At 34.7% G+C, this 25,487-nt stretch overlaps 2 protein-coding genes and 1 long non-coding RNA gene across 3 annotated transcripts; 1 reads left to right on the forward strand and 2 right to left on the reverse strand.

The window, feature by feature from the left end:
• Positions 1–250: 250 nt before the first annotated feature.
• On the forward strand, positions 251–1,342 carry LOC133193385 (uncharacterized). The gene is made up of 3 exons (XR_009721924.1): positions 251–383; positions 712–780; positions 1,038–1,342. It is a non-coding gene; the product is annotated as an uncharacterized LOC133193385 (long non-coding RNA).
• A 9,667-nt stretch (positions 1,343–11,009) lies between these two features.
• On the reverse strand, positions 11,010–11,504 carry LOC133193265 (uncharacterized protein K02A2.6-like). Its single transcript, XM_061329223.1, has one exon. It carries the CDS (start codon positions 11,502–11,504, stop codon positions 11,010–11,012), a length of 495 nt encoding a protein of 164 aa, XP_061185207.1.
• A 75-nt stretch (positions 11,505–11,579) lies between these two features.
• LOC133193267 (uncharacterized) lies at positions 11,580–13,387 on the reverse strand. The gene is made up of 3 exons (XM_061329224.1): positions 13,380–13,387; positions 11,974–12,199; positions 11,580–11,738 (listed from the first exon to the last, which is right to left on the reverse strand). The coding sequence occupies exons 1-3, from the start codon at positions 13,385–13,387 to the stop codon at positions 11,580–11,582; spliced, it is 393 nt and encodes a 130-aa protein (XP_061185208.1).
• Positions 13,388–25,487: the final 12,100 nt, after the last annotated feature.

Genomic DNA, 25,487 nt, shown 5'->3' on the forward strand with positions numbered 1-25,487 from the left:
TACATACAGCGGTATGTGTTTGGCTTTAAACAGGAAAAAGATTCTTCCTTTACTTATTCTAACAATATTACATATTATCGTTTTTGTCATTGAAATTTATGTAAATCTGCTCATATTTATGTTCTAAAGTAGGTTTATCCTACTGGCTATTTCCCTAAATATTGAATATTTTTTTGTGAAACACAACAGGTTCTTCAGTAAAAGCAGAGGATCTCCCATCTAAAAAGAGGCCGTATGAAGACTTTTTTGAAGATCCGAGGCCATTCAAACACAGAAACAATCCGTCTTACAACTCTATGGTGCAAAATATCATCATCAACTACTGCAGCGTGACATCTAAAGATATCTCTATGAGGTATTTGTATCCAAGAGCAAATCTTCAGGTATATTTGAGGTATATGTGCATGTAAAGCAGGAAATACATGTATTAAGTTAATGTAGGGTTCATCATAACTGTTTATAATTTATTGAATTATTATGTAGTACTACATTTTGTACATACATTGAACATTCACGCAAATAAAAAAATCTTTTAGATAAATATAACGATTAACCAGTTAACCATACATCTTTACATTTATCACATATACATGTACATACATGTATGTAAATTTAAAAATATGAATTGTGCTGTCAGATTTTAAGAACAGAATATAAAAACTACAGCTGACAGATCTATGTTGTTACTATTTGTTTATTTTGATAATACAGGCTGTGTCCATGATGCATGACTATGGTCATTTGCCACTTACAGAACAAATGGTTGATAATGCTTTGATGGTAGGTAATTAAGCCATGGAAATATCAAAAATCTTATTGTACTAAAAATATTTATGAAATCATCTAAAAACAGTTTTTTTTCTCTCCTTTTTCCTATCGACTATTTGATCATAAATAATAATGATAATTTAAATTAAAAAAATTAAAAGAAAACTAAATTCTGTAGTATTTGATGTATTTAGTAGATGTAAGTTATTATATAAAACAATTGTTATTTTGACATAACATTTCAATAAAGCCTAATAAAATATATGTAGGTTGATGAACGAAAAATTCACCAGATAGAAGCATCAACAAGAGGACAGAGCAAAAACACCAAATGATTTAAGGCGAGGGAGTGGAGACTGACTGCATCGCGATTTGGTGAAGTATGCAGAGCTACTTGTCGACGCAATACCAGTAAATTATGTAGTTCCATTTTGTGTTCAAATATCAAAACCAAAGCCATTTTACATGGAAAAAATTATGAAAAAAAAGCTTTGAAATTGTTTGAAAACAAGTTTGGCATAAAAACTACAGAATGTGGGCTTTTTGTCTGTTTAGACTACCCATGTCTGGAAGCTTCCCCAGATACAGTTGTAGATGATTCTGTTTTAACTGTATTTAATTTAACTGTATATGCCAAATGTGTTACATGTATTATTTAAAAGAATTTTTTCTCATAATTTCAATACAACTGATATGTACATTTTTTTTGGTTTGATTTTCATCTTAAACCATATTGTAACTAGCTTTGCACATTCTTTAATTCCTAAATGTAATCAAAATGACATTTGCATTCAGCCATATATATATATATATATATATATATATATATATATATATATATATATATATATATATATATATATATATATATATATATATATATATATACATGTTTAACATGGCTAAAATACACGTAGATGAATAAATTGGAATATCTACCTTTTTGGACTGATATAATATTGAATAAATCATTATGTGCGTCATGTTTGCTATTAAATGAACTGCTGTATGCAGCTACTATTGTCTTTCATTAATTACTTTTTTTCTCCTACTTAGTATCTAAGGACAGATTAATATTTTTCATTGGATTTTACTGTAGTAAAGGAGAGAAAAATCAGATATAATCAGATATCCAACCCAGAATCCCTGCATTCCTAGTTGGGTGATTTAACCAATGAGCTACATAAACTGATGTACAAAATAAAATTGTATTGCTACAATATGAATATAATCCTCTTTCAGAAATTATACAAGACTGCTTCAAATAAAGGTGATGGAAAAAAACATTCAGAGAAAATGTACACTGTATTAATAAACATCAGGTTTGTTCTAAATCATTATGAAAAATTCCTACATTCATCAAGCAATACATATAACTTGCATACATTTTAAAGCTGAACACGACTCAAAAAATAGACATACGCCAGTTTTGATAATACTATCTACTATAGCACTGGGGCATACCCTTCGCATTCGTTACACCTGATTGCCTTATTGTCACTGGTATGGGCGTGGAATGGTGACCAGTTTCGTGCTGGTTATCTTGCATTATCTTTGTTTACATTTTATTGCAGTTACGTGCATTTGTGTTGGTTTGTATACTGCACTGACCTGTGCAACTGTTGCAAGTTTCTTTAGTATGTTACTCTCCTGCATAAGAAGAAGTACAGTTATATTTCATCGCTACTGAGTGCTGTATAGCATATGTCTGTCTACACCAGTGACGACTGATTACACTGAACAGTGACTAAGTAAGCGGCTTTATATAGGGGCTTTCAGATATAGAGAGTAAACAATCAAATATGGCGGATGAATTCCTTTTATGAATCGTGTTCAGCTTTAAGTATTCAGTGATTATTCTTGAAGCAACTGAAGTTCCTATCATGAAATGATAAGTTCTGGACACTCTGCAAGCCTATGCATTTTTGTGTACAATAGACTTCCTGAAATTAGATATGGCATAACATATAAAATTATTCTAGACCCTAAAAGAATTTTGCTGCATGGTATCCCATGCTTCAGAATTTTGTAACTCTTACTTAATCCAAAAATTCTCTCAATGTGAATACGTTTTGATGATATCCTCCTATCTTTAACCACTTCTTGTGCATCTAGCTGTGACTTACCCTTTAAAAAGGTTGGTGCATTGACAGTAACATCATGGCAGGCAAACAAATCTTGTACCATGATTCCTCTGTCTGCCATGATGCTGTCTCTCTTGTCAAATAATTTAATGGAAGGATCGAGCAAAGAAGACTTCTCAATGATTTGTCTGTCACTTACTGAACCTCCATAAGAATCGGATATAAAAGTAACCGCACCTCTGGGACTGCAGCCTATCATTGTTTTCAACGTATTCCTGTGTTTGTAGTTTGACCACGTGACGCTTTGGCAATTTACATGAGAGGGTTTCTGAATAGGAACCTCAGTTGCATCAAGAATAACTCTTGTTTTTTGAAAACTTTTGTTTAAAATCAACTGGCATGGTTTCCTGAACTATATCCTTCGACGGCCAAATGTTAAGCTCTTTTAATTGAAAATAAAGGAAGTCTATCCACTGAACTATTATCCTAGAAACAGTTGATTCTGACACTTTGAAAAGCAGTGCCAACTGTACATCATCTTTTGCTTGTCGCAATTTCATGAGAGTCATAAACAGTTGATCTTTCGGATGTAACAGAGAGCATTGATATTTCAGTTCAAATGCAGCAGGCCCCAAGCAGTAAAAGAACATCATATAATGGTCAAAATCATCAAATCATGTGTAATACAAAACCGCCTTCACATCAAAACGAAAATTATCAATAGAGTACTTTTCTGATAAAGGAATTTCACACTGAATTTCCTCATTACAAGTACTGGGACAATTTTGTTCTGGTTTTGGATTTTCCTCCATCATCCCATGTGTACATGTTGTAACTTCAGTTTCATATTGAAAATCTAAGCTGCCAAGCTCAGGCTGCACAGATAGATCATCAGATGCCTCTCTGCTTTTGTAACGCTTTGCTCTTGGTGACTCATCAGTGATGCTTTTCCGAAACTCGAACACTGTTAGTATTGAGTTTTCTTTCAAACAGGAACGGTCTCCTAAAGTAACATATAGTACATCAGAGAATCATAAACATTTTCAACAAAAGACACATTACAATCACATTACATATTAAAGCTCTTGCACAATAAAAAAAAATATCCTTTTGTAACCGATTTTCATATTTTACAAATATTTTTAATATGCCTCCCTATCACAGGTTAATTGTTTTGTACACAGATCAAGATACTCCTCTTGGAAAGATTTTTCATAGGGAAATCCGAGATTCTTCTGACTCTTACCCCTGCTTTTATACTGTGACATGTCACAATATATAAATGGGGGTAAGAGTCAGGGGCTGGGAGTGTTTTAATTTTTCTAAACCCAAGTAATTCTATCAAGAAGGAAAAAAAAATCAGTACTAGAATAATTATGTAAGCACATGATATAAAATGTGATATTTTTATAAATAAAGAGCACCCCTCAGGGCTTCCTATGTATCTACTTTATATCTTAATAATAGGTGTTCCTCTACAATTATTTTTAAGCATAACGGCTAGTTATTGTGCTTTTATAATTAATAAAAGTAATTCATATAGATATGGTTATATTTGTAAATCTTATCTGTATGGTACCGTCTATACTTCAAGGACTTGGATGAGTATCAATTGGAAAAGAAACAAGAAACCACAAGCAACACGAACTTTAAATTCATGTGTTAAATCAAGAATACGTAAAATGAATAAATTTACTTTAAAACATAACATAAATAATAATAACTTTTGTTAGACGTACCTAATAGTCCAGTGCTTCTATAATCATCTGCCCGAATATGTAAATGACAAACAACATCGTGTTTCTTAGGTCTCCATAAACGTTTCGTTTTCGGATCAATTCTCTTAATAGCAACGATCCATTTCTGTTGTAGCTCTAGATCTGATGGGAATTTATGTCCTCCTGAATTATGACATCCTGGGACACAGCAATACTGTTGATAAAATTGATGTTTATTGGCAATACTGAATTTGTTTACATGCATTAAAAGCGATGACGCGAAAATCAAACGCTCAGTTAACCACCTCTAGAACCGTCACGCCACCTATCGCGGGAAAATACGAGAATGAATCCCATTCATTAGCAAGATTCTGTTAGAGGACGTACATGTAAATCTTATAGATTCACACAAAATATTTTCATTTTATCCTTATTAATCACTTGCGCTAGTCTTAATATATACATTTATAAATTTAACTCTGTGTACGGACGTGTAAAGGGGGTCATTTCACATTCTATTCTTAGTTATTGTTTGAATACGTGTGTATCAGGCAGGCAAAAGGAAAATCGTTTTTAATCTTGCAAATTGTCACCATCATAATAGCACACTGAAACTTAACATCAACGTAACAAAATTTTCAAATGTCATACGAAAGTAATGTAAGTGAGTTGCGCCAAGCGAAATTGGACATCCTGGCCAAATTTCCAAAAAATTGCTTTTTTGACAATTTCTGATAGAGCAAGTCCTTTTAAATATTTTAATACCAAATCTTTATTGGATATCTACTTAATTCTAATTAAAACTTAAAATGAAATCAGTGCAATGCTTACAAGCTAACGCTATCATTTAATAACGTCACATAACATCATTGTAACGTCATTGCCGAAACCAAGGTAGAAATTAATTTTACTAGTTGTATTTAAAAATTCATATCATGAAATGAATCTATTTATTGTAAAATAGTGATGTTTGTCCAAGAAAAAAAATATCATTAACATGTATATGTATACTGAAAAACAAAGTAAGTAGTAAATTTTCAAGGAATGTATTCAACGACATCATTTCATCAATATGTTTTTCTTACATCATCAACATAATCATACTTCAATTTCTTGGGTGTGCTTGTAAATTTTATTTCTAGGATTTTTATTTTTTGCTTTCAATTATTTTTACACACTTTTAAATAACGATGTCCGTATCACTTTATTTCTATCGGAAATGATACTGAAAATCTCTCCCCCCCCCATTTACATGTAAAATAGGCTTTTCCTGTTTGTTTTGTTTTTCTCAACATCCCCCCAACGATGCTACGTGCCTGTACGTCAGTGATTTATGATGCTAAAATATATCCAATATACACAAATTGTATCATGAATTGTGACTTAATAATATCAGTACATGAAATAGAATTTTTGAACATAGGGAAAAGAAAGAAAGAGAGAGAGAAAAAATGGGCTTCTACTGAAAAATTGAGCCCGGTACGTTGTGCTTGGAAAAAAGCACGTTATATTGTTCAATTCTGTAAAAAGAAAAAAAATGGTATTTTACTTTTATGGTAAATAATATTTGACTATGGACGAAGGAAATTAATTTGTTCATTACAAAAAATTATTTGTAAAAAATAATCATACTATCTTGGCTTGGTGCGAAATAATCAGTCGGACAGCATGAAATGTCAGACGTTATTCCATTTCAAAAGGTACTGAATTATATATTTAGCTTCTGGTGTATTTTTCTTATGTACCACCTACTGCTCCATGTACACGTTTTGGTTGTCTCATACAAAGTATTTTAGTGCCCAATAAAGGGCCCCGGATGACGTTTTAACATAAAAGTACAAATCAAACATTAATTCCCTAAAAAATGGACTTTTTTTTATAAATATGGCAAGTTATATACTCGTACATGTAAATTTTCGGGCTATTACGTATTCAGTGTCAATGATTATTATAATATAATACATGTATAAGTGGTTTGAAATCGGCCTCACCTCTGAAAATCTAAACAATAAATGTACAAGCTGTAATCGGTAGAAATTTCTTGAATTTATTCTCAGCATGTGTTAGCAAAAACGTCAATTTGCTTTAATTTTGTATTTTGTGATTACAGGGGTGTAGCATGGATTTTGAAAAAAAAAGGGGGGGGGGGAGGCTTCCAGAGAAAAAACATCAACTTACTTAAAAAAAACCAGATTGACAAAGCTCGAAATTCCTATTTCGGGGGGGGGGGGCGTTCCAACTTCAATACCAATTCTTTTATGTATATTTATATATAAACTACATGTATATTGCTTATCCTTATTTGACTGCAACAAAAAGTGGGGGGAGGAGGCTTATGTTTGAAATAAAGGGGCAGCCCTCTGATGCTACATGCCTGGATTAATATAATAGTTCATAATTATTGCATAATATGTACGCCATATCAAAAATAAATAAATAAATAAATTAAAGTATTGTTATTTTAAAAGCATATAATTACAATTAAAAATTTCCAACTTTTCATTCTAAATCATTTTCGTCCAAGAAAGAAGGATTCAAAGTCGGACATGACGCGGTTGGATATTGTAATTGTAGAAATTTCAATTTTCTTTCATTCCCTTTTTTTTTTAAATATTACATATTTTTCAAATCATATGCGGTAAACAGGCACGTATAGGAAGCAATTTTGTTTGAGGGAGGAGGCATAATAATAAACTGTTTTAACAAAGATAAAAAAAGACCCATCAGACAATATTATTGACAGGGCGTAAGCACAAAATTTAATAGGCATTTATTTTGCAATTGCATAGTGTAAATTAAGACAGGTTTCTAAACTGTGGAATATATGGTAACACTAAGAAAGGGGGTGCACGATTTCAGATATCAAATTCTAATGATTCTCTGCAAATATAAGGGAAAAAATACACAAATTGTAATGAAATGACGTAACATTCAAGGGACGAAAAAATTACTTCACGGCTTTATTTGAATTTCAAGAGAACGACCCGGTACCAAATTTAGTTGTTCGAATTGATAAGCGATGTTTTGTTTGTTTTTTGGTTAAACTTGTATATGTAGGAATGCTTTCAAAGTGTAGGAGTCTGACTAAAACGAATTTAATATTAAAAACGAAAACGAACAAGCAAAATTTAAAAAAAAAAAGCGAAGTGAAAAATGAATAAATCTTTAAAAAAAGAAAAGAAAAAAAATGAGGGGGAACAATTGGAGATGGATTTTCTCTTTTCGTTGTGGTAAACTGTGATAAATATAAAACGAACATTAGCAAATGAATAAAAGGGACAAAAATTTAGACCTAACCATTAAATTATACAATATTATGTAAGGTTATGAGCCCAAGATTTGCTAATTATAGTCCAGAACTATTTGCCTGAAATAAAATTATTACACCTAAAACCAGAAAATGAAACTATAGGCCTACACGTTGAAAGCGGAACAAATCTAATTTTAAGTTCTAGATGAACCAACTTCGCTGTTGATGTTCGACTTCATCAGCATCAGCTTTACCCTGTGTTACCGTGTTTAGATGTGATTTATTGCAGCTCATTTACAGACAATGAATACAGGATTTAAAATTACTCTTGAAAATGATCACTGCTGTTGCACCAAGGTGACCGCGTAGAAGAGAGGATTCAGAAGTCTGTATAACTTTCGCAGCTAGTATAACATACATGTACATTCATTATCGCATGAGGACGTTTTCTTCGGCAAGCACACAGACGAGACCTCACGTCTTTTAAACGCTGTTGTGACGTAAAATTTTACGTTTATGTCACGAAGGCCCCTTTTCGCTAGACGCAACTCAAATGTTATGACACTTTCCGCAGTTTGCAGTGACTTGATATCATATGCTATTATGACGTCATATCTAAGTAGTTCAGAGAAGTTACTACAACTAGGACACTGTGATAATTCACGGACACCCTTTTTCTTGCCGCGTACACACAACAGTTTTCAAAAAGAAAAAAAAACCTCCACCCCAAAATGTAGCCACCAGCTTTTGTGTCTGCATATTTGAAACATGAAATAGTCATCTCTTTAAATAAAAAGTTATCTATATGAACGTGAAATGCCTGTGTAGTTTAGAAGTAGACATAGTAAAACTGGACTAGTCCTTTTTACAGAACAAATTCAATCAAACAATGATTTACAGTAATAATATTTCTAGTACTTGAGGGATTTCTTTATGGTTGAATGGGATTCTTGAATTCAACGTAGAACAACGTACAATAAATCAATCAAAAAATGTGGATTAAGAGTAATGAATGCAATAGCCAATTTGCAATTTTAACTTTCTATATGTAATATATGGAGATAACGAACAGTATTCAAGCTCAAAAGTCCGTTATACAATACAAAATAGGAGCAGAGCAAACACGGACCTCCAAACATCAGAGGTGTGATCAGGTGCCATGGAGGAGTGAGCATCCCCTGCCGACCGGTCACACCCGTCGTGTGCTCCTTGTCATGATCGGGAAATAACGGAAAAATCCGTCGACAATTCAGTGTGTAAATAATGGCCTAACAATTAGTATGAAAAACGTCAGTCAGCATTTGACTCTATGATAAATTGTATTTGCTGACAAGGTCATTGTATCGACCATAGAACTTACGAAATGATGACTTTAAACGAGACAGCTGATATTCTTGTTTCATCAACTTATTTGTCAATAATTTGCCTCGTTTTAGAAATTGTACAAACGTAGAGCATGCTCTTGCGTATCGAATCAACTGAGAGATATATACCCCGTATGCAGGTGATGAAGGTATATTGCTGCATAAGTAAGGGAAGTTGACGATTGAAAAGTTAAAGTCATTACGTTTATCATAAAGCTTGGTTGTTAGATTACCATTAACGTCTTTTTCAAGTAAAATATCCAAAAATGAAACAGATGTGTCAGACTCTGTGGTATCTTTTATCTCAAGTTCACCAGGATATATCGTATCGACATAAGAATGTTCATAGCCATTGTTAATTGACAATACGTCGTCGATATATCTAAATGTCGAGTTGAACGCCACAGCAAGTGTTGTCTTCTTTTCACGTACAAGAGTGTGGACAAATTCTGCTTCATACGAATACAAAAAAAGGTCTGCTAATAACGGGGCGCAATTGGTACCCACAGAAATTCCAATAGATTGTTGGAAGACCTAGTCTCCAAAAACCACATAGATATTGTCAATCAGAAACTCAAGCATCTTTTTAATGTCAACTTCAGAGCACTTGTGTGTACAATCAGAATGTTTTTTAACAAAATAATTTTGCAATTGACCAATGACAAGATAAGTATATTTACGAGTTCCATTTTTATTGAAAAAGCAGCTGTCAATGATATCAAAAAGCCTGGACTTTAATTTATCGTGGGGAATGGTTGTGTATAAAGTAGAAAAGTCGTAAGTTTTAAAGCTGTTGATTTTGGTAAAATCTTGTGATTTCAAATTTTCCAAAAGTTCCTTAGAATTTTTAAGTATGTATGTATATGCAATAGTTTTCTGCTTTAAATAAGATTCCTTCTTAGAATAAAGAAATGACATAATAATAATACTTTTTGATACAATCTGTTGTGTTTGCTCTATTTCAGCATTACTGACTACTGAGTACATGGTTACAATAACGCAGTCATTGTGAACTTTATTTATTCCGAATAATTATAGCAAGTAAAACCAAACATATCCAAGTACAATAACTTCGGATATAACATTTTCTCCCCCTTTAGATTGATGTACATGATTTTAGCGTATCAAATGTTACTGACTGTATTTGTTCAAAGTTCTTAAATGTCAGAGATAAACTTCACTGAATTTTGGTATGTTCACAAAGTCAATTTTATAAACCTAAAGCACATGCATTATTATCTACAGCATGCAAATAAAAGGAAATAAAAGAATACTTCATGTATACAATGAACACAATGCATGTATATTTTGACTATACTGAACAGAAAGAAGATGTTTCCAGCAAGTTGTACAGGGGATTATTGTGCCCCTAGACACAGTAAAACCTGCACCCTAAAATACACAAACACACAAATTAGGTTTTGGTCTTGGTAGAAGACCCATGATACACAAAATCTTCAAGGTTTTTTTGTTTTCTGGTAGGTACTGGATGACGTTTCTCTAGCAAGACAGCCGTAGTTTTGGGTGATGTATGAACCGGTTTCGGCGATTTCGCAACTTTGGGTTCTTCCTGTTTTGAGAAATTGGAATCCGGTGCAACCGATTTGTCCTCAAAGGTAGGCCTTGTGCTGACTGACTCAGGAATCTCAATACTTGGTGATGTCATTGGAACTTGCGATTTGACAATCTGGTCTGTGTGTCTCCTCCACTGAGTTGTTGGGTCAACTTGGACTCGATAAGATACCGGTCAAGTTCTTTTAGCAATCGTTTCGGATATCTGTTTATCATTTCCACTTCTGTAATCCCGCATCATCACCGACTGTCCTTATTCAAACTCCCGAGGAGGTGAACTTCTCTGTGCACACATCTGTTGTTGTTTCTGCTTAACATGCAATTCTACATTTGGTCTTAGCAGATCCATTTTTGTTCGCAACTCCATTCCCATCATAAATTTTGCTGGTGTTTCATTGGTAGTGCAATGTTGAGTGCTTCCGTAAGCTAACAAGAAGTTTGCTAGTTTCTTATTCACACCGCCTGCTTCATTTTTACTACATTTCATGGCCTGTTTGAATGTCTGTACGAAGCGCTCAGCTAACCCATTGCTAGATGGATGGTATGGGGTAGTTTTAATGTGCTGAATACCATTTGCACTCAAGAAATCTTCAAATTCTCTAGAAGTAAATTGTGGTCCATTACCACTGACGATTGTAGCTGGGAGTCCATTTCTAGAAAATACAGCCCCCAGAACATCGACAGTTTGCATTGACGCAGTAGTAGTCATCTTGACCACTTCTGGCCACTTTGAGTATGAATCCACCATTATCAAGAACATAGATCCTAGGAAGGGTCCAGCTAAATCTATGTGAACTCTTTCCCATGGCTTGGTTGGCCATTCTTATGCATTCAGTGGTGCTCCCTTAGGTGCATTCTGATTCTGTTGACATCCTTGACATCTCTTAGCCACTTTTTCAATGTCCTTGTCAATTCCTTGCCGCCAACAGAAACTTCTGACAAGCATCTCCATCTTGACAACTCCGAGATGTCCATCATGAACCTGAGATAACACTTATTCTCTGAGTTTGGTAGGTATAATTACCCGGACATCCCACATTATACAATCGAAAACGTTCTGCCCTTTTAATGGATTTAGGGGATAAATGACTATTTAGAAGTCTTCCCACTTCTTCGCACGACTTCGTAACTGCACCTAGTCCATAGAGTGATGCGTCACATGCTAGAGAGATGGGTATATCTGGACTATAGTGTGTCAACACCAGATCTGAAGTTACCAAGTCCTCCATTTTTTTGAATGACTCCTCACAAGCCTCTGTCAACTTCCAATGACTGTCCTTCTGCAGCAAATGGTGTAAGGGTCTAAGTACAGTTTCCAAGTCAGATAAGAATTTACCATAATAATTCACCAAACTTAAGAAAGATCTTAGCTGGGAAACATTGGTTGGTGAGGGTGCCTTCACTATAGCGTAAATTTTCTCTGGTGTCTTGTGTAGACCATATCTGTCAATCATATGTCCACAGAATGTTATATTCTCTTTGAAGAATTCACATTTCTTCAAATTTCACGCAAACCATACTGACTAAGTCTTTTCAAAACCATTATGTTCTCTTTCGCTTCGCTTAGCCGAACATAAATCATTTCCTGTTCTAATATAAAAATAAAACAAACACAGAATGTAGGATAAGACATAGTTAGCCATTTATTAAAGCAGTGTTGTACAAAGACGATCACGTCCGCAGGAGGGCAAGATCAGCATCCATATAACGGGTGATATTGGAGTATATCCTGACGGGAAACACCACCAAAGTCTAAAGCTGAGAGGCAAAATCAGTGAACATCCTGATAGAAAAGATTTACTGTCAATGTTCAGCAAACTTCATTCAACATCTGAAAATCATCTAAAATTGTAACACACACGCACACACACACACACACACACACCCTCCCTCACACACACACACACACACACACACACACACACACACACACACACACACACACACACATATATATATATGTGTGTGTGTGTGTGTGTAAAACTAGCGAGTCGTTGGCTAACTTTTGTCGAGTGATTACAAAAACTGATTCCAAAATTTAAATACCCTAAACCTAATCCCTCAAATTACTACGATGAACAAATTAGTGTCCCTTAATATAATAAACATCACAAAATAATTTAAATACCAACTACTTGAAAGCGTTCTGGCCTAGTGGAACAAGCGGAAGCTCTCAAAGCCAAAGGATCGCGGTTCAAATCCACTGAGGGACACCCATCTTTTTTTTACTTTTTTTAAAAACAAAAAGAAAATTATTTTCCAAATTTCTGATGTGCTCATCAGTCTCTCCCGTGATAACCATGTCATCTAAAATACATGTACACTGAGGCCCTGGGATACCTCGTAGAACTTGCTCAATGGTCCTCTTCCAAATTGCTTGTGCAGACGCAATTCTAAGTGCCATTCTATTGTAACGGTACAGTCCTTTGTGTGTGCTTATGGTGAAAGGCTTCTTGCATGCTTCACCCACTGGAAGTAGTAAGTAAGCTTGTTTCAAGTCAATCTTCGAGAAATGTGTTCCTCCATTCATGTTTGCGAAAATGACATCTATTTTCGGTAGTGGATATTGGTCAACATTAAGTAGTGGATTGAAAGTGACCTTAAAGTCTCCATAAATTCTTACACTCCCATTTTTCTTCAAAACAGGTACGATTGGCGTTGTCCAGGCACTATGTTGAACTTTTGTTAGTGTTCCTTCTGCCTCCAGTCTGAATCTTGCTTGGGAAAAAATGTCTGATGGCTTTGTTCTTCCTCAACTTTTGCTCTTAAGGAAAATGGCAGTCCTGGCTTTGACATATTTGGGTTTATTTTCCTTGAGTGACAGCTTAGCCGTGATACCTTTGACAGTTCCCACGGCCACCTCATCACTAAATAAGTCCTTGTATTTCTCCAAGATTTCACTGACGTTCGTTGATTTCACAGTGTGAATAGAATGTGTCTTTTTTAATACCTTCCAATCAAGTTGAATTTTCTCTGCCAAGAAGAGCTGGTCTTCCTTTTTGAACAACATACAATTGCAATGTCTGTTTGGTGTCACCATACTCAACCTTTACATCCATATAACCAACTGGCTTAATGTGTTCTCCTGAGTTTGTGCGTAGAGTTATTGCAGGTTTTTTTTTTGTTTTTGTTTTTTTTTTTGGTTTCACTTTTCCGAACTTCTTCCGGAACTCCCCCTCCGCCATGACCAGTATTTAGCTCCATCTTCATCACTACTCCATTTATTTTTAGCTTGATCCATATAATATCCTTGCTAGTCAAATTGTTCAAACTGGCTATGTAATTGTCATCACTTGGTTCCTGATGATCATCACTTACGAAATTGTCAGATTTCTCCCTTTGAGCTGGCTTTTTAGGTGTCGTTGGTTTCGAGCGCGTGCCTTTTGAATGTGTCCACGCTTATGGCAGTTGTGGCACACCGTATCTTTGAAACGACATTCCTGTGCAATGTGGCTGCTGCCATTACATCTATAGCACTGTTTCTTGTCATTCTTATCACTGAACTTTGAATGTCTGCTTTTCACACGTAGTCTGTTTACGCAGCTATGTTAAGGCTTCCCGAAGCTTTAAAATGCGCTCAAAACATATTTCATTGGTTTTAACTTAAAGGTATTGTACTTTAGTACTTCCAATTTAGATAGAGGATTCCCTCGGCTATATATTAATATATTTATTATGATATCACATGACTTTGTTGATCATGTGACGGTCATTTATAATTTTTTGAAGTATTTCACATAAATCGCTTCAGCGCAGCCGACTAACACAATAATTATTAACATTTTGTTATATAAATAAACTCATCGTATCCTTGTGTACCCGAAATGTGCTTGGGAAAAGTCACAGTATAACTCGGGTACAAAATATTTCGTTAGAAATTCAACTTACCTACAAATTTGAGGGTATTTTCCACAAAATATCGTAATCTGTATTAAAACAAAGCCATCACACATTTTTCCCAAGCAAGATTCAGATAGAGAACTACCTCTTCCTACAGATTTTTCTCAAAAAATCTCAGATAAATCCTCATTAGTCACCTGCGCCAGATTTTTTATACACACAAAATAAATTCTACCTCCAACCACGGGAGTACAGAGTACATTTCAAAAGTACATTTTTCGTAAGCATTTTGAACATGCTGAATTTCAATCAAGGGTACGTAAGCGATGTATTTTTAAAATATTCAGACATATAAGACTTAAAAAAATCTTTAACGACCCGTGAGTTTTGCAATAGCTATCTAGCACTTTACATGCAGTTTGAAATAAAGTGTAAAGTTCATGACACTCTCCCCGTCATAACACCTCAAGTTGGCAGTGAATAGACGTCATTTTCAATTATGACGTGCTATTTTGGTAGTTCAGAGAAGTGAAGGCACAGAGTGGACTGTCATATTCTATGGGAAGCCTTAACCTACCTGCCTACAGCCCCCGTCTCGCTCCTGTTCCTACTCTGTAATTCTGTAGCATCTTTAGCTGCGGCTTCCCTGGCTACTGATACAATTTCTATTGCTTTCTCATAAGACAAGTTTTTTTTCTGACAGAAAATGTTTCTGAATCTGAGTATTTCTTACACCACACACTAACCTGTCTCTCAGGTTTTCATTATGTGACGCATTAAAATCACAATGAATCGAATGTTTCTTTAACTGTGAAATATATTCAGCACTAGTCTCTCCCTCCTTTTGATCTCTTTTATCAAACCGAAAACGTTCTACCGTTTTAATGGGTTTAGGGGATAAATGACTATTTAGAAGTCTTACCACTTCTCCGTACGACTTCGTCGCTGGCTTGTCGGGAAATGTCAGGTCACGAAAGCAGTGAATACAACTTTCAATTAATTATACACAATAAAGATGATACCTTCGTTCCAGCGTCGATTTCGTTTTTCTCGAAATATTATTCAAAACGTTCAACATAACACTCCCATGAATCGAGCGTTTCATCAAAGGGGTCAATTTTGCCGATCAATCCAAGCGCTGCCATTCTGCTGATTCTTACGAATTATCACCACAGATCCAATTTTACAGAACGAGTTATAACATCGGACAAGAATGAAACTTTTTGCAAGGTTTAAATAGTTTACCTCCTCGCCAATTTGTTGTTTGTTTGTTTATTGTTTAACGTCCCTCTCGAGAATTTTTCACTCATATGGAGACGCCACCACTTGAGCTACAAATTTTGATCTATACTCGGCACTAAGGGCCATTGAGCAGTGAGGGATCTTTTTCGATCCAACACCTACTGCGACACGGGAACTCGGTTTATACGGTCTCATCCGAAGGACCGGTCTCCACGTCCCACAGTGGGATTCGAACCCGTGACGTAAGGAACAACTCGCCATTTTGTTGTGTTTGCTCTATTTCAGCATTATTGACTACCGAGCACATGGCTACAATAACGTAGCCATTGTGAACAAATTTATTCCAATTGATTATAGCATAAAAAACAACATTTATGCAATATAATAATTCCGGATGTAACACAAACAAAATGCAAAAAAAAAAAAAAAAAGATTCTAATGAATTAAATTAATTTGTTTGTTTTTCGTTCTTTTAATTATTATTATTATTTTGTATTTTCGTGGCTGTTATAAAATTATTGAGACATTGAGTGTTTTCTCTTGAAACTCGAGCTGAATTCCAGATACCAAACCCTTTGATGCACGAATTAAGACAAACACGTTTTTTTTTATTGGATTCGGCCGATCACAGTCAATTCCATATAAGGCATATGACTATCTGCGCACACATTACGCCCTACACTACCTTGTTTACTATGCACCGACAGCTTCATGTAAATCTTTCTTAACATGTTAAGTACTAACGAGTATCATTTTGATGCATTTTCCTTGAGAAGCAATCTTTTATATAGTTACAAGGTGAATAAACTTACATTTTTCTTTACATGCGTACGAATTTCATTCGGAAGTATACTTAAATTAAAAATCAACAATTTTTACACATAAGAATCGCTGATTCTTCAGCTGGATGATAGGACACGGTGAATCAGTACGTGTCTAATTCAGTGATTCAAATGATGAAAGCAAGGTTTATAAGGCGGAGAATCGGGTCATGAAGAAACATAAAATTGACAATCGGTCGGGGGCAGGGAAGGATTTGAAGCCTCAACCAGTCGCTACAGCACCAGATCCGTTTTCCGGCTATGTCGCACCCACTTCTGTTATTTCTTATGTTCCACGTGTTGCAGCGCCGCACAAACAACGGTCAGGCACGTATCCCTTTCGATTCGGTGGGTGCTATCTGTACGGGGATTTCACCCACCTACAACGAGAAGGCCCGCTTATCATCAGGTCCAGAGCCGCGCCTAGAACTGGAGGACAGTCAGAGTGCAGTCTGACGCTTTTCAGTTTGTTAAAGATGAGTATTATATATTAAACACTTATGAATTTGTAAGTCAAAGCTTCAACTCTTATAATATTAAGGGTAGATAAAGATCCCATGTACATTTCTGGGAGCAAATTGGTGCTAACTATAATGTGTTAGACATTATAATGTATAGGTATAAATTTCCTCTGTACAGTATGTCTAGAAGGAGTTTTCATAAAAATAATCAGTCTTCATTATCACAAAAAGATTTTATTGAAAGTGCAATAACAGATTTAATAAAGGAAGGTCTTATTGAACAATGTAATGAAGTGGCCGACATTTTCTATCTGCTTACAGTTTGTGTACAATCAACTAATAAAAAGAGGCTCATTTTAGATCCGAGATGCGTTAACATGCAGGTTCTTCAACAAAGTGTAAAGTATGAGGATATAAGAACGGCTTTAGTGTTTCTTAAAAATAACGCACTCATGTTTACTTTTAATTTGCATTCTGCATATCATCGTATTGAAACGTTGTATCCAGAGGTTTTGGGGTTTTCCTGGATTATAAACGGAGAACATTTTTTTTAATTTTTGTTTTTTCCTTTTGGGTTGAAATCTGCTACGTACGTTTTTACAAAGGTAACAAGGCCAGTGATTAAAAGGTGGAGAGGAGAGGGGGAAAGTGTTGTTATGTATTTGGACGATGGTATCGGTATTGGGAAAGATTTATAGTCAACTATATGTAGGTAAATGTCAGAGAGTGTTCGAAGGGATTAATGGTCGAGTGGTTTTGTTATTAATGAACAGAAATAGTATGGGTGTCCTCCGGGAAAATTGGAGTGATTAGGATATTACAGGGAAACAGGTACAGACATTATGTCTGAGATTGTCAAAAATAGAAAAAGTTTGGTAAGAAAAAAAGCTAGTTTTGTAGGGCAGATTATTTCAGTTAGTCAGCGTATGACTCGATGTTTGACAATTGATATTTTGAGTTCAAAGTCGTGGAATGATTTCATTGTTCTATCGTATGAAAGTTGTTGACAAATTCAGGTTTGGGTAGATGATATTGAAGCAATCAAAATTAGGAAGTTAATGTGTCAGCCTTCTTGTGTTAAGGTGGTGTATTCAGATGCTAGTGAACATGCTTTTTGGGGTTATATGGTTGAATTCAGACATGGGGTATCTCACGGAATGTTTAGTTTCAATGAGAAGTTTAAAAGTTCAGCCCGGCGAGAGTTGGTTGCGGTTGTTTCTATGGTAAACTTTGACCCCCTGTTGTGGCTCTGCCGTACCCCAGGGTTTACGATTGGAACAAACTTGAATCTACACTACCTGAGGATACATCTATAATAATATGACTAATCATGGCTTTACTGTTCTTGAGAAGAAGACTTTTACAGAAATTTCCTCTATATTTCTATGTTGAACTTTGACCCCTGATGTGGCCCGCCCTACCCTCGGGGGTTACGAAATAAACACATTTAAATCTAGAGTATGTAATGAAACTTTCACATAAGTTTCAGCTTTTCTTGCCAAATGGTTCTTGAGAAGAATATTTTTAAATGCCACCAAATTTAAACAATTTCTTAATTATCTCCCCTTGAAAAAGGGCGTGGTACTTCTTGTAGCAAACGTGAATCCCGCTTCCCCAAGGATGATTTGTGGCTAGTTTGATTGAAATTGGTCCTGTGGTTCTTGAGATGAAGTCGAAAATGTTAAAAGTGTAAAGACGACGGATGAAAGACGGACGCCAGACACTCTTTGATCAGAAAAGCTCACCTGACCCTTGTCTCAGGTGAACTAAAAATGAACCTGCGCTCGCTCTAACGGTTTCATCGTCAGATATATTTAAAAAAAACAGATTTTTTACTTATTCAAAAAGGGTTATTGTCGCTAAAATGAAAACAAATTAATTGTACCCTACAGTGTGAAAATAAATAGCGCGAATTAACAGATTTCATTTACCGGTAACATATAAAGATGTTGCAATCGCAACTTCTATATACAAAATACAATTAACTAAACATATTCTATAATGTGGGATCACAATTTTCAAAATAGTTATTTAAAGTTTGTTTCTAGTGTAATTTTGATTAAATATAACATAATGAAAACTTTGGATAAAATAATTTTTATTGAATATAGGCCAGCAGTAAATCATGTCACCTTTGAAAAAGCATAACTTAAATCGCCTGGCGGCCGATTATAAAAGATAGAAAGAGGAGAAAAGGGGGTTAAATATGACGTCTTCATTATTTGATTAGAGGGATATAAAAATGCGCCTACCTGATATTTACCATATACAGTGCTTTTTATTTAATAAAAACTCGTTGTTATGACGATAGGAATTTAAAGGAATTTAAAAGAAAGTTTAAAGGAATAGTTTGTAGCTTTTTAGAAACGTTGGTCCTGCTTTTTTGGAAATGCTCAGATATTTAATTTCTTTTTAACCTTATCAAGAAACTGGTAATACATAGAAGCTTCAAAGATACGTAGGCCTTTACGTACCCTGGGAATATTACAGAAAAAAGAAAAGAAGACAAAGATATTGAATAAATAATAGCTTTAAGAAGATCAAACATAAACATATATACAACGTTTAATGGCCACTAGTTTCAAGAAACTGCAATATACGAATTTTTTAGTTTTTTAGGTTGTAAATACACATCGCCACAAAAAAATCACATACAAATATTAAATAGCAAAAATATGTTGGGGTAAAAGTAAAGTAATTCTTGAAACTTCTGAGGGCATACAATGGTGACGTGACAGCAACATTTCTTTTATTATTTTTTTAATATTCCAAAGGCATCGTTGATGAAAATTTTAAGTGATATTTGCACAACTACAAATAGTGATTATCATTTCTGTTGAAGGTTTTAATAAGATTGACAAAGCAATCTACGAGAACATTCGCGGACAAAACAATGTGTGGAAATATCGCAAAATATATTACTGCACATTTTTAAAAATTATTCGGTCTTTTTGTCCACTCTGTTTCATTTTTTTTTACAAGAATTACTTTGATAGGATGCAACTCACAACTCTTTAAGGAGGGATTCTTGTCTGGTTTCTGACTAGATGAAATATTAAAAGTATATTTGCTCATATGTTTTATATATTTAGATGTAAGAGATTTGAAATATCATATTTTTCTTTCCTCATCACAATTGTACAACTTTAAATAGAAATGGTAAACTGAGTTTGAAATCTAGCAGGGACTATATTTTTCGCGGAATGGCGGCGTATGAAAATATCTTCTGTTCTGCCTCTCAAATTAAGTATAGAACAATGAATTTAGTTATAATTTTTACACAATCAAAGACTTGGAGAAAATTTTTTAATGTAAGTTATATTAATGATAAGGAACTAAAGTTTTAAAATATATCAAATAAATATGATTTTCCAAAAAAACTACAATTATGTTAGCTTTTAAAACTTCCAATCTTAGTTCAGATTTGAGCCAAAAATTCGTAAAAAGTGTTTTTTTCTCTCTTAGTTAACGGCTAAAATTTTTTGTTTTTATATCATTTTGTTTCTTTATGTGACATGTTTACCATATGTGAAAATAAAAAAAAAATATTCAAATATAGAAAGCATATAAAAATAACTAAAATATCTTAAAATTTTAAGAAAAGTAGAGAAAATTCGGATTAGCCAAATATCCATCGTAGTTAAATTATTTATGTCAATTTGGCCATTTTGAAAATAAGGATTCCACATCTTTAGTTGGTTATCACTATGGCAGTGAAGTTCTATCAAGATTGACCGAGCCATGTTTGAAAAATTATGAGGACAGCAGTATTGGTCGAACAATAGCAATATATCTCCCCGACTTCGTACGGGTGACATAACTGAAAACTTGTAGCTATGTCAACAAATAAGGTCTTCCCTTCTTATATTTTTTTTCCATTGATTTTTCTATGTAGACAAACATGTATTGTATACATTAGTTAAGGTAAAGGTGGGATACAGTATTTTTAAAAGATATACTTTCGTTACTTGCCGTACATTGATTTTTACTGCAAAATTAAAAGTATTCTTTGTCCTTAGTTATACGATATCGTTCTGCATTACATTTTGCCTCAAGATAAAATATAAATAAAAGTCGTATTATCTATAAACAGCCTGTCAGTACTTATGGTGCTTTGATTTTTACTGCAAAAATGAAAGTATCAACCTTTCTTATACATGATATGGAATTCATTAATGTTTACATTTAGAGAAACTTCTATATATGAGTAAACAGTAAAATAATATGGTATTTACAACATTTCCTTTCAGTATATTCGGTACTTTGATTTTAATGAGATAATGAAGGAGGCTTCCATGGGTAATATACTGTATGCAGGGATTTATGTGTCTTAAAAAACAGCATTTAAGAAGTATGTACTATTTAGAAATGGATATGCAGAAAAATGTCCTTAGAGTACTTCTTTGATTTTTACTGCATTTAAATGTATCTTCAATCATCATATATGATACTGTATGCTTTAATGTTTGTATGTAAATGTTACCTATACGTAAGTTAAAATAAGGTATATCTTAGGAATATCTTGGAAATGTCGATCAGTACTTGACGGTACTTTGTTTGTTGCAAAGTAAAAATAGCTTATATCTAGAAAACTGTTTCATTTCATAACAAATTATGTTTGGCTCTTGTAGGCAAATCTCTATTAGGTTTGAAAAAATATAAATATCTTGGACAGATATTAAGAAGCAAAAAGATCGAAAATTGACCGAAACACAAAACCACTTCCTGTTCGGACAGGAAGTACTGGAAACGAACGAGACTACCGTTCTTTATTGTTAAATACTAGGATCTAGTATTCGTAAAACTTTCTCTTCTTTATCTCAAACCGTGTGCAAGAAAAACATCGGTCAAAAGTCAATTTTTAAACTTTAAATTTGGCCACATCTTCGGACCGGAAGTAAATTTTTCGAAAATCGAAATTTTATATAAACTTTTGCTGAGTAATCGAACTAAAACATTTTGGAGGAATAATAAAAATAATAAAAAGAAAGAGTACAATCACTATAGGTCTTCAGTTTTGAACGGAAGACCTAATAATAAAAAGAAAGTAAAAACAATGTTCCCAAATTTCGTTTTGGGAACATATTAACTGTTTTGTTATATGAAAAACAAATTAATTAAAGAGGGTTTTGTTTGCTGTTGATTGTTGGTTGTAGAATACATCCAAGGAGTTCCGATAAGATATCTCTGCATTTTTCAGTACGCTGAACAAAGCGTAATTGATGACTTCCTGTTTGGCTGCCAGTGGAAGGAAGTCTGGCAAATAATCATGAATTACGGACAAATAAAACATTTGGACCAGGATTGTGACTATAAAGGGCTTGCAAAATAACATCTCTCTGAACTGACTCGTACATAAATTTTTTTGGTAATACTGTATTAACGTTGAAAATCTGACTCGAAGCGGGGCATCCTGTGTGTCTTTTCGTCAGGAGCCTGTAATTTCGACCGCTGCAGGCTCCAATGTCTTTTGCAGGCGTAATAAAGTTTCTTATAAAATATTAAAGTGCATTTATTTATTTAAAATTTTATTCACAAGAATAAGTGAAAGGGATTGGGCAGCAGACAAAGCCTTTTTTAGCCCTCTCCCTAAAAGTGCATTTCTTTTTTCAAACTGCCAACATATAACATCATAATGAAAATGACGTCAAGTCTGTAAGTTTGAGCTGTCTTCCAAGCCAGACGGTAATGAGAATCTGTACTACTTGATTTTGTTGGTAACGTATTTCCTATCTGTTTCATTATAGAATGGTTTCAAATGCCATTTATTTTAAAAGTCCGCTGCATGCAAGGAATGCTTTGGGGAACTCGGGGTATGAGTTTAAGCCTTATCTATTAACACCACACTTAAGTGCAGAGTTAGCAGCCGCACAAAATTCCAATGCAGCTCGAAGAAGAACCCGGTTGGTATAATGATTTTCCTGTTATTTTCAATTAAAAAATGAACATGCATTCAGATTTTTGTTTTAGCCATATTCACATCTCATCCATTTTTAATGTACAGATTAACAATAGAACAGACATATGGAACTTTGAAGTAAAGATTCGATGCCCTCCATTCAGACCTGATTACCAGTCCAGAAAGAGCATAACGGGTGGTCTCTGAATCTCTGTCCTCCTTAAAATTGGCCTGGATAATGGAAACATATTTAGAGATGTCTCAAAGATAATGGAAAATGAAATGTTGCAGGTTGTCCCTTCTAGAGGATTCTTCGGGTATCAGTGTGCGGGATCACATTAAAGACACATATTTCAGATATTAGGTACACATTAAATTGAATCTGAAAGTGTTTAAACTGTAATTTTCCATATATGTAAACATTGTAGCATACTATTAATACAAAGACATTTTTTTCAATCTGTTTTTATATTAATTTGCTACTTATATAGGCAATTAACAACTGCTTTAAACTTTATTTAATCAGTAGCAATAATCACTTCTATATCGTCAGTGAAACGCGACAGCTAAGAGGCCTGCAATGACGGCACATATGTCGTTTTGTACATATTGTCGTCGGCGCCGACTGAAATGTTACACATGTACATATTGTCGCCGATGGCAATTTGTGCCTATATGTACCTCACTGCACATATTGTCGCCCCACAATTAGAGTTGCTTAAGGACTTTTTCCCTGTAGTTTTGTGAATATGTTTGGTGTGTAAATTACACAAATGTGTCTTTAAGGCTATTTCATACAGCGCTTGTGACGGTACATATTGTTGTCCTGTACATAATGTCGCTGGAGACATTGTGTACCTTCCATAACTGCACATATTGTCGTCCGTCGGTAGATATGTGGGACTCCAAAGTGCGATGGGACTCCAAAGTCCGATGGACACGCCGAAGTCCGATGCGATAGTTTGACGCGCTAAAGTCCGATGGTGCAGAAAAACATCTGCGCTAAATTGCAATGCTGGACCACGCCAAGGTAAATGGGTTTCAAATATACTACGTGAATATTAAGTATTTGATCGCCAAAGTGGTACACTAGAATACACAAAAAATAATATAATTGTACCACTAGGCATAATTTCTTGAGTGGGTGCTAGGCTAACCCAAATCTCTTAGATGGGTGGGAGACTTACCTTAATCGGTCAAAAAGTGTGTAACATTCTAGATGGGAGAAAAACTTACCCTAATGAGTCAAATTGTCTGCAAGGACTTACCCTAAATCTCTTTCAGGGTGCGAAAAGAAAACTATTCAGTCGAAAAGTGTGCGAGGACTAACCCCAAATATATCGGATGGGTGCAAAACCATCCCATGATCAGTGCAAAATCATCCCATAATCAGTGCAATTGTGTGAAAGGACAAACCCTTATCAGTCAACTGGTGTGCGATGACTAACCCTAATAACTCAGGTGAATGCAAACATTAAGTAAAATCAGTCAGATTGTATGCAGCGACTCATCCTAAATTATTGGCTTTTGACTTACGGAGAACGGCGTTAAGGATTGACTATGACTTCATAACGTTTATTGTTTCTCCGAACCCTCGGATTTTGGCATGTCTGAGCATTGCACGTTAATTAGCGCAGAGGGTCTCATAGGAAACGAATCATCATACTTTGGCGTGGTCATCGGACTTTGGCGTCCGCACCGACACCAAACCATCGGGGATTGGCGCAGACAATCGGACTTTGGCGAGACCATCAGACGTTGGCGTCACCATCGGACCTTGAAGTCCTACATATATTATTGCAAGCTATACATATTGTCGCCGGCGACAAGATTTGCGTACCCTTACTGCACATATTGAGATAATAATGATGATGGAGATGATGATGATAATGATGATGAAGATGAAAATGATAATGATGAGGAAAGTCATTAAAGGAAGTTAGATTGTATAAAATATACATACGTGTACATGCACGGATATCTTTATTTTGAAATATTTATCCGCATTGCATCCTTGTATTAATAGAATTGACTCTAAAAAAAACAAAACCAAAAAACACTGATATCCAGTGCACTGGGAAAATTAACCGATTTCATATAACTTCTGTAGAAACAAATTTAATGAGAAGACTTTTAAACAAGAGGTTTATGGTCCACAACACTCACCTGAGACACTCTGGCCCTGCTGTTTTGCATAAAAAAATCCAATATACATGTATTCGAATAACTAGATCGCCTTTTTTGACCCCAGCGTTAACCTAAACAAACGGGTCGTGATTTGTACAATTATGAATTTATTCTATCAGAGAATGCTTCCACTTAATATTTTTCATCATGAGTTTGCTTTTCTTTAGAAGAAGAGTTTTTGAGATTTTTATCTACGTAATCCCTATTTTGGACCCACCCTACCCCAGCGGACCAATATCAGAACAATTTTACAACCTAGACTACTTCGGTAAGCTTCCCAA

Source organism: Saccostrea echinata, unplaced genomic scaffold (assembly GCF_033153115.1).
Source record: "Saccostrea echinata isolate AGI-Se365-2 ecotype Australia unplaced genomic scaffold, CSIRO_AGI_Sech_v1 ptg000027l, whole genome shotgun sequence".
NCBI classification, from domain to species: domain Eukaryota; kingdom Metazoa; phylum Mollusca; class Bivalvia; order Ostreida; family Ostreidae; genus Saccostrea; species Saccostrea echinata.

What these genes read in the sequence shown, in the direction of transcription:
- LOC133193265 (XM_061329223.1), bottom strand. Translation starts at nt 11,504, where the DNA reads ATGGTGGATTCATACTCAAAGTGGCCAGAAGTGGTCAAGATGACTACT.
- LOC133193267 (XM_061329224.1), bottom strand. An exon ending in TCAAAAAAATGGAGGACTTG is followed by an intron (nt 11,739 to 11,973) that starts GTAACTTCAGAT and finishes GTGTTATCTCAG; the next exon opens with GTTCATGATGGACATCTCGG.